The sequence below is a fragment of the Akebia trifoliata genome, chromosome 12 (genome assembly GCF_017979445.1).
Source record: "Akebia trifoliata isolate Shusen 1 chromosome 12, ASM1797944v1, whole genome shotgun sequence".
NCBI lineage: Eukaryota > Viridiplantae > Streptophyta > Magnoliopsida > Ranunculales > Lardizabalaceae > Akebia > Akebia trifoliata.
In genome coordinates, this window is record NC_141386.1 from 31,114,617 (window position 1) to 31,129,450 (window position 14,834).

General features: G+C 33.8%; 1 protein-coding gene across 1 annotated transcript; it reads left to right on the forward strand.

Moving 5' to 3' along the window:
• Positions 1-6,568: 6,568 nt before the first annotated feature.
• LOC147389490 (MYB-like transcription factor ODO1) lies at positions 6,569-8,860 on the forward strand. The gene is made up of 2 exons (XM_086419613.1): positions 6,569-6,901; positions 7,929-8,860. The coding sequence occupies exons 1-2, from the start codon at positions 6,639-6,641 to the stop codon at positions 8,428-8,430; spliced, it is 765 nt and encodes a 254-aa protein (XP_086275739.1). The 5' UTR covers positions 6,569-6,638; the 3' UTR covers positions 8,431-8,860.
• Positions 8,861-14,834: the final 5,974 nt, after the last annotated feature.

A 14,834-nucleotide genomic window follows, 5' to 3' on the forward strand; every position in this document is an offset into this window, starting at 1 on the left:
ATAACAATCATATTGCAACAAGATCTTATCTGATATCAGTTCAATTCCTTTTGGATTGGATATTAATGTTGTGTTTGGATTGAAAGAAATGGAGAGAAGAGAAGAAACGAGAAAATAAATGAGTTTCTCTTCACTTTTCTTATTTGGATTGTTAAGTGGGAGAGAAGAGAAAAAAAAATGGTGAATTTTCTTTCTCTCCAGAAATGGAGAGAAATGCTTTTAAAATATTTTATAATTCCAACTCTACTTTTAAATCTCTTTTAAGATATTTTAAAATTATAAAGTTATCCCAAGTTCACTCCTGTCAATTCGAACATGATGGAAAAAAATTGAGTTTCTCTTCTCTCCACTTCTCTCCACTTCTCTCAATCTATACACAACCTAATTATCAAATCCCAAAAATATATACTCTTTCTTATATACTATTGGAATGAGTCCTAATTAGATTAGATTATGATTGGCACAACAATAAGTATTGAAGTATGAGTTGTGATAATCTGACTACCCCACGTGGCACACTCAATCGACTCTCCTAACGTGACAAATTCGAGAATAGTAGATATGTATACATTGGAATAGACAGCTCCCTCGAGAGTAGATTGAGTGTGCCACTTGGGGTAGTCGAGTTATCACGATTCTTTAAGTATGGGATGTTTCTTCCCATTTCATACACTTCAATGTCTTGATTGTGTACAACCTACGATACATGTCACTATCTACACCACGAGATCTGTAATTACACATGTACAGTAATGGTGGGCCCGGTGCTACAGTAAAGACTGAGCATTAAGAACCAACTTTATAAGCAATTCCACTTCCACCCTACTAGGCAACACGTCCTCTTGTTTATTATTACAGAACAAAGCATAATTTTATACATAAAATAATTTCCACGTGGGTTTCACTCATTGATTATTTTATTTAGGAAACCATGCATGTGCGCCATGTGTCTATGTAGGTGCTTGGGCAGCATTTTATATTAGTACAACGAGAAGTTTCCCATATGGGGACGATGTAGGTGTACAAAACTATAACGTATAAACAAAATAAAATAGATAAAAATTGTTTTGGAACTCAAGAGTGAACCTGATGTATTGGTATTAAAACTCATTTAAACCAACTCACTGAGTCGTACATTCGTTGAGCTGGATTAAAAGCATTTATGTCTAATATTTTTTTTAAATAAAATAAAATATAAAATTCATAATTTAAATTATTGAACATTTCTGGATTAGGAACAACAAAATAACAAAGATTTTTTGGACCTTATGATGGGTAACCTTGTTTTTAATGGGTTCACAACTCAATGATGATGAGAATCAAAATCCAAATTGAAGGTATTGACGCTCGAAGACTTTATCAACTAAACTAGTTAATACCTATTAAATTAAAACATATTTTGGGTCTGGTGGTAAATACTTGTGAGTACTTAAATCGATCAATTCAAATCAATTTTTATTCCTTGATAATTGGTTATCATAGTGTTGGTCATGTCATATATTTATTAAAAATGACAAAATCCTGTATATGTTGCATTTGGGGCACACGTTAACAAGACCCATATAATATCTTCAATTTTTAAAATTTTTAATTATCAAATATGTCGACTCGTTTCAATTGTCCTGTTTTTATTTTTATTTTTTTAAGAACATAGTGTAAAAGTGTTTAAGAAAATTATAGAGTCGTGACAATCTGATTATCTCGTTTAGCATACTCAATCGATGTGACAAGTTCAAGAATCATAGATTTGTATTCTTTAGGGATACACAACTCCACTTCCCCTTTAAAAGTGTAATTGTGTATCCCGAGAAATATAGCTCTATGTTTTCTAATTTATCACGTCAGGGAAGTTGATTAAGTATACCACGTGCAGAGACGGATTTAGAGTGGGGGCTGCGCGGGCACTTGCCCCCACAAGAGTTTTCAAATTCTATGGATTAAAATTCTATTATGACAAAGTTTAGTGGTGGATAAAGAAATCTATCACTATTATCTTCACAAAATATTTTATCACTATTGATTGCCCCCACATGAGCAAAATCCTGGCTCTGCCTCTGCCACTGCCACGTGAGTAGTCATTTTATCACGATTCAAAATTATATGGTGCAAGGCACCTAAAAAAAAAATTTAGTAAACTCCTCAAGGTAATGTGTTGGCGTGTCATCTTTTACTGGACACTAAGCTCAAACACGAACAATGGACCAATTAGTCAGTGTGAACTTAGTTCCTAGGGTTTATCCAGAAGGCGATCGAACACTCTAGAATGATGTGTACGTGGCCAAAGGTGTGTTTGAGTGTCAACCACAACAATACATTGGTCCGTGTCGAGTGCACCAAGAAAATATATATTTTATATTCAACTACGTATGAGAAACAATGAACCTGTTTCACTCCTTTGGTTAGATATCTCCAGTTAGGTGACGCGTGGAAGGGATATCACTTGCAATTGGAAGGGCAGGTTGAAGCCAACAATATGAATATTTTAGACAGTCATGATAATCTGACTTTAGGCACGTGGCATACTCAATTGACTTATTTGATGTGATAGACTCGAAAATAGTAGATATCTCTTCTTAGGATTGAGAACTGTACTTTTTTATGAAGAATTGTAATTATGTATCTCGAGGAGAGCACATCAAAAATTCCCGACTCCTATCACATCAGATAAGTCAATTGAGTTGCCACACATGCCTAAGTTTGATTATTGGCACTCTATTTTAAAATAATTTTTTTTTTCAATTGAATTTCATTTTAAGATATCGTATTTACGCCCAAGATTTTTTCGTAATTTTATCATTATCGGACACATGGTTATACATTTTCTCTGAACTAAAAATTTTCATTCAAAGCTATTTTTCTTTCTTGGAGAAAGAATGTTTTATATTCTCATAAATTGGGAAAATGATTTTCCCACTTCCAAATGTTAAACACTTATGTTTGTCTTAATCCCCAAAATTAAAAATCAACTCTCTTTTTGATATTTTCCTGGTGCAATCAAATTGTAAAATTCATTTTCCTATGGTTCATCTTTGTATGACCATTTTCTAATCAAAGGATTCATATTCCCATAAAAACAACTTCCCCATGCCAATCAATTTAATGCATTGATTTCACATTTTAAAATGCGATATTTATGTGTATATAAATGCTAACACAATGTCACATATTTGAGAGATGAGACATTCGTTTTTATTAGATGGCGTGATCAAGTTGTTTCTCACAAAATGAGCATCTACAAGAGTACATTTCTATTCCTAGATTAAGTTAGGTGACATCAAGTTTTTTGCTTAAAAAAAGTTGATATTCATTCTATTACCATTGTGTCCAATAGGGATAAGGAGTAAAAAAAACGTAGGGCAATAGAATAAAACATCACTCAATAAAAGGATTAGCACTTTTTAAGGTGTATATTTCTTTCAGAATGACTTCTAACTAAAAATATATGAATAAAGTGTGAGGTAATGTAGAAAGATTATAATACTCTTTCAATTCTAATCTAGATATTAATACATATGAGGATTTGGTGACATGTGAAAAATGTGTCAACATAGCTTCTTCTTCTATTTTTTTTAAGGACAGGGTATCCAGACCCATAGGGTCGACTAGTAGGGGCGAGGCAACAGGCCTTTTAGAACACTATATCTTACCTAAATCCCCTGAGTACATGCACTACCCCACAAATCACACATACTAGGTGTAGAGGTAATTCAGAACTTATCTCTAATAACACAATCTATAACTTTGATAGTAACTCTTGCTCCTCAAGCCACTTGATACCACCGATATGGTACTTGCTAAGAATCCTCCAATGCTCAAATTAGATAAGAACCAAGATGATCCCTCTGTAAGTAAAGCTCTAAATTAAAAAAAAAAAAATTTCTTCTCCATCAATTTCTCTCTTTTACATAGGATTTTCCTTTGATCCCTTGATTTTAAGGATTTTCTTTTTGATCCCCCAGCCCAAGGATCAAATAATGGAAACTCCTCACTTGCACTTGGATAAGGGTCAATATTATCTCTAATCCACATCTGGGCAGAGCTAATGTTAGACTTACTTGGTCGTTGTTGAGTCACAGATCCTGTTTATGCATCATTTACTCTGAGCAAATTCTCCTTTAATCTGTTCTAACTCACATTCGAAAAAAGAATTTTCTATAGGATTTAGGATCATTTATTGTTTTACCCTCTACATTATGTAAGTTAAGGAAAACCTTATGAGAGGCCAAGGAGGCAAGGACGAGACTTGAATTCAAGACCTCTCCCTTTTAGAAGGAGGCCTTGGCTACTACGATCAAAACTCTCATTGGTTAATGTGTTAATATAATTACCCTAATCTAATGTATCATCAACTCTTTTCCACGAGTGATTAAGCATAAATCCTCTTATTAGTAGCATAGTAAATTTCATAACATTACCGACATTCAAAATAGGTCTCCTCCCCAATCATCAGACTATATTCTTTGTCTTGTCTTGTATATTAATAAGATGTAATTTTTTAAAAAGTCGTACTGGATTAACATTGAAATTGACATCTTTTCACACATTGATGTGCATAGAGTCATAAATACTTCTCAATTATATCCTGATGAAAAGCATCTATGGTCATGTACATACATCTATATAAAAAATGTATGAAATGATGTCAATTTCAACGTTACTTAGCACTTTTCCTTTTAAAAGTACATGTCTTCCAAATTTTACACTAAGTTGAGAATGTATAACAGTTTTCTAAACCATTTTTTTTCTTTCTTAAAAGAGTAGTAATAAAGTGACTCGCCAGGTGGCATACTCAAATGACTCCATGACGTAAATAAATTCGAAAATCACAGATCTATATGCCTTGGGATACATTTTTTAAAATGGGGACGTGCAAACATGTATCCGATGGCATTTCATATCTACGGTACCCGAACTTGTCACGTCATAGAGTCATTTGTGTATGCCACTTGACAAGTCATTTTGTCACGACTCTTCTTAAAATATTTAATTTTAATTTTTCTTTTCTCTTTTATTTGACCAGTCATTCCGGTTATCGGTTTCCTGCCCTTGTCTCATACTGGGAGGTTGGGGAAAGACTCAAAACTGAGAGGCCATCTTGATTCATCACGAAATCAATATTTATGCAGATAAAACCCCACGTAATACACGTCATCTATCCACGTGTCATATTAATTGCCCAATCACAATCATCCAATCAGACTGATCTGGACTTTTTTCAATTAAGAAAAAGTAATAATACCAAAAGTCAGAGCAGAAAAATTCTGTACCTCAAGAAAAGTAAGGACAGCACTATGGGTGTGTATGATTGGAGGGGAATGTTTCTCTAAAATATTGCTTTTTAAAAGATAAAATTTTAAAAAATAAATATTTTAGAAAATGTGTTTGGTATTTGATTTTATTTAAAAAAGAGTCAGGATAAGTGACTCATGATGTAATATTTTCATGATCTTGTCCGTTGAAAAATGAAATCTAGTAGTCTAATTTTATCATAGGGACATGTATCATATATTGAAATGAGTCGTGATAATTTGATGCCCCACTCTGACATATGCCCACATCACAAAATCGTAGATCATTTGTTTTGGGATACTCAAAAAAAGATTTATGATTCTATGTATCCTAAGACAAATGATCTATGATTCTGTGATAGGGGGCATCAGAAAATCAGTATTCTATTGAAATACATATAAATTCAGATCGAATTTCTTTTTTAATAATCGGGATCATGTCTTTTTCTTGAATCATTTTTCAAAAGCCACCCACTTTTAAAAGAATATATAAAAAGAAAGATTTGATATTTATAATTTAGTGGGAACGATTTTTGAACATTTTAAGAATTGATCGGATTATTAGACCATAAATTTGACAAAAATGGATGACTACAGTCGGATCGCGGCACATTTCGAGTCAATCAACTAACAGCTATTAAAATATTTAAATTTATGTGTGTATTTTTCTCCTCAATCATCTTCATTTATTTTTATATAATCCCACGGATCGAAACATGTTTCCTAGGGATCCATTTCTAAAATCCCTTAAGGGATAACCCTTATGAAAATAATAATAAAATTTTTTTTTAATTTCAAAATGGTTTTCTAAGCTTGAGAAAATTGATTTTTTTGCCCCTTTCTTGTAAAAAGACACAATGGGCATATAGTCTATTTGTACTTGCAAACATTGAGACTGATTGGTGCCCAATGATAATGGTCTAGATTTATACATAAGTTGGCAAGTACCACCAACCTCTGTAGTTGGACTAAAATACCCAATATTTCCCCTGCAAAATACAGACGTGTAACCGTGAAGATGACGAAATGGTGATGGAATGGTTGAGTAAGAGTGCAATAAGAGGGAGTGAATTTTGTTGTGTGGAAAATGAAAATAAGATGAAATTAAAATTTGATGCTTAGATGTATCGCTTACGTTGGGTCCTCCATCATCTAACATCACTCTCATAAAGAGCAAACAAAACATGGGAATAGGATATTGTAGTTCCTGGGCAGCTTTCTTGGTGGGCCCATCTCTCTCTCTCTCCTAATATTAATATATATAGAGAAAGGTGAAGCTTTATTTAAAGGAAGGTGTGGGGCTTTATAGTATATAGAGTTGGTTGAGACTTGTATTGTGTGTTGGTAGAGATGGGTAGGCAACCTTGTTGCGATAAGTTAGGGGTGAAGAAAGGGCCGTGGACAGCTGAGGAAGATAAGAAACTGGTTAACTTCATCCTCACCAATGGCCAGTGTTGTTGGCGTGCCGTTCCTAAGCTCGCGGGGCTACTTCGATGTGGTAAGAGTTGTCGTCTTCGTTGGACTAATTATCTTCGACCTGACTTGAAAAGAGGTCTTCTTACCGAAGCCGAGGAACAATTGGTTATCGATCTTCATGCCAGACTAGGAAATAGGTATATGTTTTGATTCTTTGATTTGCATTTTGTAATTATTTAAAAATAAATAAAATAAAATGAAATGTTACTCAAAACTTATATTGTCACATATACTTTTCTTCCTTTTTTAATAACACATCAAACAATGAAATTTAAATATGATGTTTAGTTCTTGAATTAATATTCAATTTTTTTTAATGATGACACCCTCTTTTCATTTTATTTTTCTGGTAAGTCCTTGGATTAATTGGGATTTCTACTTAGGTGAGAAAAGTTCTTTGAACTCACAAGGAATAAATCAAAATTGATTCTTGTTTTTGCTAAGCAAACAAGGTGGTTAATTCTCAATGTGAAAGTGGGTTCAATGGGATTTTAAACTTAGGTCGTGGGATCAACTCTCTGCACACCTTTACCAACTTAGCTAAGTTGACACCTTCGAATCAAAGTTGATTATTGTTGAAATATTAACACCTTTCCAATTTCTTTATCTTAATTCCTTTTGTTTTAAGAATTTTTTTTTGTGTCGTATTCGTGATTTGGTGGGTGATGGAAAACTTTAGCCAAACCATACTAATAAGGCTAGAAGTCTAATTAAGGCTTCTAAACCCACCACGTGGACGAAAAACCTTTCATAGTCAATTATCCCACACCAGGTAACCAGCTATAGCCAGTTTTCCTTCCACATGACACCGTCGTAAGCCTTTGTAAGACTTTCTAATCTAATTATGTTAGACAGGCTAGACCATTTGGTATAATTTCATTAATTAGTGTCATTTAGAAAAAAGGTTTTGACAATAGAATCATTTCTCAATTATTATATTTATTTAAACATGTTTTAAAAGATGGTGTATCACTTTCAAGTCCTTTTGCCTTCTTTTCTACTTTTTTTAATTAATCCATTACATTTAAAATTTAAAAGCTTAAAATAGGAAAAAAAAATGAAAATCTTTAAATGAGTGAAACATTAAACAACTATGGTTTATAATTAGGTCCCTATGTCATATATAATAAAATGTTGCATTTATTATTATTATTATTATTGTAGATGGTCGAAGATTGCAGCAAGATTGCCTGGAAGAACTGATAATGAAATCAAGAACCATTGGAACACTCATATCAAGAAGAAGCTCACCAAGATGGGGATTGATCCTGTCACACATGAGCCACTAAATAAACAAGAAGGAACATCTCCTCCTCCTCCTACTGATAGTCACCAAGAATCTGACAACCATAGGTTACAATTACCGGAATCTGACTCACCACCGGAAAATTGCTCCGGTGAGGACTCTCGGTCATCATCGGATAGTAATCGCGACGAAGACCCATTAGTGAATTGCTTGTGGGAGGACGAAACACCACTAGTGGATGTATCATGGAGGTTTCCGACAACGGGAGATGACTACAATCTCGAGGAAAATTGTGCATGGTTGTTCGATTATCAGGACTTCGGTGTCGAGGATTTCGGATTTGGTTGTTTCAGCGACATGGGTATGGGCATGGACATGGACATGGATATGAGCCTATTGGGAGTGAGTGACAAGCACTAACATGCACACTGGGGTAACTAAAACATGGAGGGTCTGTTTGGATGCATGAATTGGTTTGTTACAAGTGAAGTTCTTCAGGATTGTTTCTATTTTAGGGAAGTAAGAAGAAACTGGGAATGATCTTATTGAAAAATGAATCAATTCGCGTAACCAAACAAGCCATAAACTATGTTATGTTTGGCTTCGAAGCTTAATTTTATTTATTAAGTTTTAGAGAATCTAGTGATGGAATCTCTTGTCCTAAGTTATCTCACACCCACAAAAGGAAGAGAAAACTAAAGGTGACAAAAGTTGGTTTTGTAAACATGTTGTAATCATATAGGAGCTATAGGATATGTTGGTCATTATAAAAATGTTCAGTGACTCTGTATATTGTACATGTTTGTATAAAAGTCAATAAAAAAAGTGTATTTGTTATTATTTGTATAAATCATTATTAAGATGAAAAAGTAAAAAAAAAACAAAAAACAAAGTGGATTGAGATAGCAAGAGCAAATATGAATACATCATGGTTAAAACGAGACACGGATTAAGACATAGCTAAATGAAGGAACACGATTCGTTCTATCAACCCCAAACTTTTGGGAAAACGATAAGCAAATTATTATACTAAAAATGCGAACAATGCATTATGAGTTCTTTATTGAGAGCGAAGCTGACGTATATACCGAGAAAAAACATTTTGTCGAACAAACTAGGGTAAGAGTTCCACCCACCTTTTGGGCGGGGTTGGAACAATGGGAGCATGTGGGGTCCAAGCACAACAATTGGGAGCTCGAGCGAGGTGAATCACAGATGATTGGAAGGCCTCGTGCCATGTATTATTAGCCGAGTGTAGTGTTTTGTGGGGCCGATTTTAGATAATCAATGGCCTCGACAACACATGAATGAAACTTGGACCTGATTGGTACATTCCAAAACATTTGTAAATGGAAAAAAAAAATTCTAAAATACAGTTTTACAAATACTTAGTAATGCAATATAAATTATTTGAAGAACAAAAAATTTGTGTGCACCAGCTAAATTCTCAAGAAATTTCAAAATGTAGTTCGTAGCACAAAGCACGTGTTGCAAATCATTTGCAGAGGCTATTCATCTTCAACTTCATTTCATTATTAAGTGATTATACCATCCAAAGATAACAATAATAATAATAAATTTTGATATAAAATTATACAATCATCATAATTCTTTGGATAATTTTAGGCGTATTCCTTCATCTTGATATTTTCTTGAAAACTAATAAGAGCTGACCTAAATGCCCACATCTTCAATCTCTTGTCAAAAATTAAAATGCCCACCACCGACAAGAGTTTCGATGTTCCCCACACTTTATGTTCTCCCCACTTGTGCGACTCGTGTAGTCATATTTAAGAAAAAAACAAAAATTGTTAGCCATGACAGGGTTGTCAAAATGGATCTGCCCCGGATCAATTGGGTCAATTTGCGACCAATCCATTATTGGATTGGGGTATTGATTGTCTAGAATCGATTCGATAACTTATCAAATCAGGTCCTTAGTGGATCAGATTCTTATCTGAACCCAACTCTTCAAACCAAATCTAAAGTTACAGGATCAAATTTCGGGTCTGATCCGATCCATTGTCAACCCTAACCCTACTTTGTTTATAATTTAGTGAGGGTTATGAAACATGAATGATTACATCACATTTGAAGTTTATTCAAGAACTTATCGTCACGGGGTTGTAATTCATGGGTTCTTGGGGGACCAAAATTACATCTAAAGCAAAATATCTGAAGTAAAGTAATCCTATTTTATCTAAAGTGATAATCCTAATTATGGAATCTCTCATCCTAACATACCAATTGGCTTTAGTTGTTAAGCGCACTTTGAAAGCTGCACTTAATTATGTCTAGTCGACTAGCATTTGTGCTAATCATAGGGTGCCAAGAGCACGTTTTCTCTAAATCCCCAACTCCCTATATATATATATATAAAAGATATTAATATTTTTGGATGCTTTATTTAATGAGGGAGTAATGTGAAAAAATTACTGAAACAAACATACTTTTATGTACTATTTACGAGAAACGGCCTTATCCCTAGTTTCAATTTTTTTGTTTTTTTTTTGTTTTTGTTGTGAAAATCGTTATGTATTGTACACATTTGCTATTTATTTATTTACTCTTCCTGTGAACCTAAGGGCATAAAGGTAAAAATTCATTAAATTATTTCTACAGTGATCGAACATCGTTAAAAACAATTATGAAACTGGGTATATGATTATTTTTGTAAATATTAAAATAAAAATTCCAAAAAAAAAACATAATTGTTTTAGTAATTTTCCTTAACATATATCCCTTTCATTGGGGATGTAACAAGTTTCAAATTATGTCATATTAAATGCATTAATGGGTAAACGACATCACTTAAAGAAACATCTTAAGTGACCAGCTCAACTTTACTTATGCTACAACTATCCAAACTGGGTGTGTGGGAGTCATGATTTTAAAACTTGGTTTTGTATCTTGTCTCATCTAAGTCCGATATCGAATCGTCTCGGATGAGTTTTTTTATACATTTGAGACGTCTCGTTCAAAAAATAAAAAAATTGAACGTGAATCCTAAATCTCGGTAAAAAAAAGTGTCTTTGTGAATTGATCTCGTTCAGTTTTGATATCGAGTTAACTCAAACAATATGTCTCGGTCTCGAATGAGTTTTAAAATTGTGGGGGGAGGTGTCATGAGGGTACATTTTCAAAATTTGAATCTAAAATATCCAAAGTGGGCATGCGGGTGTGGGAGGGAGGTGACATGAGGGTACATTTTCAAAATTTGAAAATGTACAAATATCCAGAGTGGGGGGGAAGGGTGTCATGAGGGTACATTTTGAAATTTTGGATTTACCTATACTACAAATATCCAAAGTGTGTGGGTGTCGGTGGGGGCAAGGGTGTCCTGAGGGTACATTTTGAAAATTTTGATTTACCTATACTACAAATATCCAAAGTTACCTATGCTACAAATATCCAAAGGGGGAAGGAGGGGGAGAGGTGTCATGAGTGTACATTTTCAAATTTTGGATTTATGTAAGTAATTGAAACTCGATTTAAGGTTACGTAAGAATAAAATTGAGCAAGAAAACAAGTGTTTCGGGGTCTAGAAGTTGAGAAAAGTATTAGGAGTAATCACAGATTATAATTTATTTTTCAAAGATGTTGTGTCATCCTCGTCTCATCAGTGGCACTAAATATTGTCGAGTCACGTTAAATCTAAGTTTGTTATGTGTGTTCTTTTTATTCTTATTGCTTCCGCGATTTTGAGTGACATGTATTGGATTTAGGCCATTTACACCGTTGACCTAATCATCTCATTAAAAACATGCTTACCCAATGAAACTTTAATGATAAATATCATTAACCAATTTTCTCTACGACAGGTCTTGAATTCGAAATTCATTTTTCACCTGTGAGTTATTAATTTCTTTAAAAAAAAAAAAAAGAGTCGTGATAATATGTCATCCCCATCACAGAATCGTAGATCAATTGTCTTGGGATATTCAAGAAAAATATTTGTGATTTTACGTATCTCGAGATAAATGATTTACGATTCTGTTCCCACGAATCTCTGTTTTCCATGACATAGATTCATCTTCCAAAAAGTTTTTAAAAAATAATAAAAACAACAATAATTGGACCCTTGAACTTTTGATGGGATGATGTGACAGTTGAACATAGTGGAATGTTGAATCACTAGTTAATTTTGGGTTGGAATATGGATTGGTACAAGATTTAAAAAAAAAATGTGACATAAATGTCCTACAATATAATATATTCTTGAAAGGCATCAAATATATACATTAAGGTAGAAAGGAATCCTCCCTTTGGCAAGCATGCACCATTCAAAATCTTTGGGTTAATGAACATCTTTTTAGTTCCACTTTGTGATAGTAGGTAGCATAATCATTACTCCATTTCTTTCTGAGGAACAAGTGGGTCTTTGTTTACAAAATTGTGCTCAATTTCATATGTTGACAATTCAGTGGAGATCTCTTCATAGAACAATCAAGAATATAGAATCATAAATTGAGTAAATTATTTTAAAAATAAGAAAAATATGTGGATATAGTCTCAGTGTCTCTCTCTCACTCATAAGCAATCCATCATCCTTAATAGACCATCCACTTTCCACAAATTCATTGAATGAAGATCAAGATAAGTTACTGGACGACTTTGTTGTGAAAAAATGAAATAGCAAAGATAACATAATCACGTAAAACATAAGGATTTACATGGTTCGATAGTGTGCCTACGTCGACAGAACAAAACAAGAACAATCCCTATTTTCAATTCTAGATATCTCTATTTATATGATCGAGAGTTATCTGAACATGTAAAATTCCTCAAAATAGAAGCCCCCAAAAATAAAAAATCCTTAAGAAAATATTAACGATTGTCCTTTGCATAGCCCTTAAAAAATTCGGGTTGAGTCTCCACCCTTACACCCCTGAGACCCTCAGCAGGGGCATTGCACCCCCGTAACTTTGTGTAGCGTAGCAGAATACAAGACATTTACACAACACTTGTGCAAAACTAATACTTCTTATCAAGAAGAAGAGAAATGACCGCATCAATGTAGAAGAAATGGTTTTCATTATGTGTAGACTTGGTGAATGTATGTATCTTATTCAAGGCTTGTAAATTTATATGTAAGACCTTTTATGAGTATCATATGAGACCATTATAATCTTGGGCCAAGACTAGGCGTAGCTACTCACGTTTCGAATTGGGCTTGGTCCAATTGTGTTTGGATCTGGATCTGAACCAACCGTTAACAACTCTAGCTTGGTGGATGTGAAAAGTGAGGGTGTTTACGTCATTTTCTATTACTCTCTCAGTAAAGATTGTGGTCAGGGGAGCTAACATTATCTGTAACTTTAAACACGAGGGTATCTGAAATATTCACTAAAATAGCGAGAGCTATGTCTAAATATTCTGCATTTCACCATTACAATTACAGAGGTTTAAAACTTGATGCTCATGAAAAGTAGGATGTAGCATGGTTTTTAAACTTGGTATAACGTCTTGTCTCGTTCAGTTCCGATATCGAGTTGCTTCGGACGATACATCTCGTCTCATTTGAGTTGTCTTGTTCGACATTGAGACAATGGTTTTTAACCATTTAAAAAATCTGAAAAATTCAGAAATGATTCCTATTAAAAAATGAACCTAAAAAAAATATAAAATAAAAAAAATCGATTTGGAGGTGCAAGAACAGAGGGTTGAGGTTTTAACTCGTTTGTCTCGGTTAACTCAGACGAGATTTTCAAAATCTCGTCCGATACGTCTCGTTTAACTCGTGAGTTAATCATGTTCTGCACTGTCTCATTTGTATCACCCAAGATATTGGAAAATATCGTCTGAGACGACTCGCTTATCTCACGATACGCGGTTGTCTCAAAATACTTTGTGAGTTAGTCTCGTTCAACTCCAATACCAAGTTAACTCGGATGATACATCTCGATCTCGGATGTGTTTAAAAGTCATGAGATGCAGTGGTACTTTGTTGCTGCGCTTCTCACCATTCGAACGAGTTCTCAAGTCAGAATCCCTAAAAACCCTGATAATTCCTTTAGCGATCATTTGTTGATCTCATTTACGCCAAATTTTCTTTCTGTAATTTAGTGTTTGTTAATCTAGGGTTTTAAGGATCCAAAGTAGGGTTGTAATGTTTGCTTGATTATATAATAATTATTTTAATAGATTCTGTTTGTGTGTTTCAATTTAATAGATTTGGAATTTGGGGAGAAAACTCAAGCAAATTACTAAACATAGTTACTGACAAAGAATTAGATGGATTTGGGTGGTGACTTGGATTGCAACAAGTTCTTATCTATCACTGGCCATTCCCCCAATGGGCTTTTAGGTTTGGTCAATTTATGCATTTTCTTGGACTGTAATTATAAGCCTAATAAATTCGTTGATGATTAAAGCCAACTCCCACTACCCAAGTACGTTGGGCTTCAGATGTGCTGAATATAGTGTGTGGGCCCCAATAAAGCTCATATGATTTTGACTATGGCCCATTAAAGACCCTAAATATGGCCTATGGGTAGGTCCCCAGGTTTGTCTTGTAATAAAAAAATAAAAAAAATAAATAAAAATAAAAAAAATAAATAAATAAAAAAATGCTGAAATGACAGAAGGTATTTACTGCGATTCTCACAAATCTGACGTGAGATGTGCACATAACCATAGATGTGTTTCCTCGTGATACAAATAAAAATCATCTGTGACTATGTATGCATGTCCACATCAGAATTGTGAGAATGACAGTAAAGCCTCTGTACAATTGAAAACAAGGTAACTATTTTATCGTAATAAATAGTTACCAATAGAAAACAAAATATTCTATCTTTATATTTTATACTCTATGTATATGC

Bases quoted from the DNA above. Each gene is read 5' to 3' on its own strand.
- LOC147389490 (XM_086419613.1), top strand. From the start codon at position 6,639: ATGGGTAGGCAACCTTGTTGCGATAAGTTAGGGGTGAAGAAAGGGCCG. The intron at 6,902-7,928 runs GTATATGTTTTG...TTATTATTGTAG, and splicing joins CATGCCAGACTAGGAAATAG to ATGGTCGAAGATTGCAGCAA.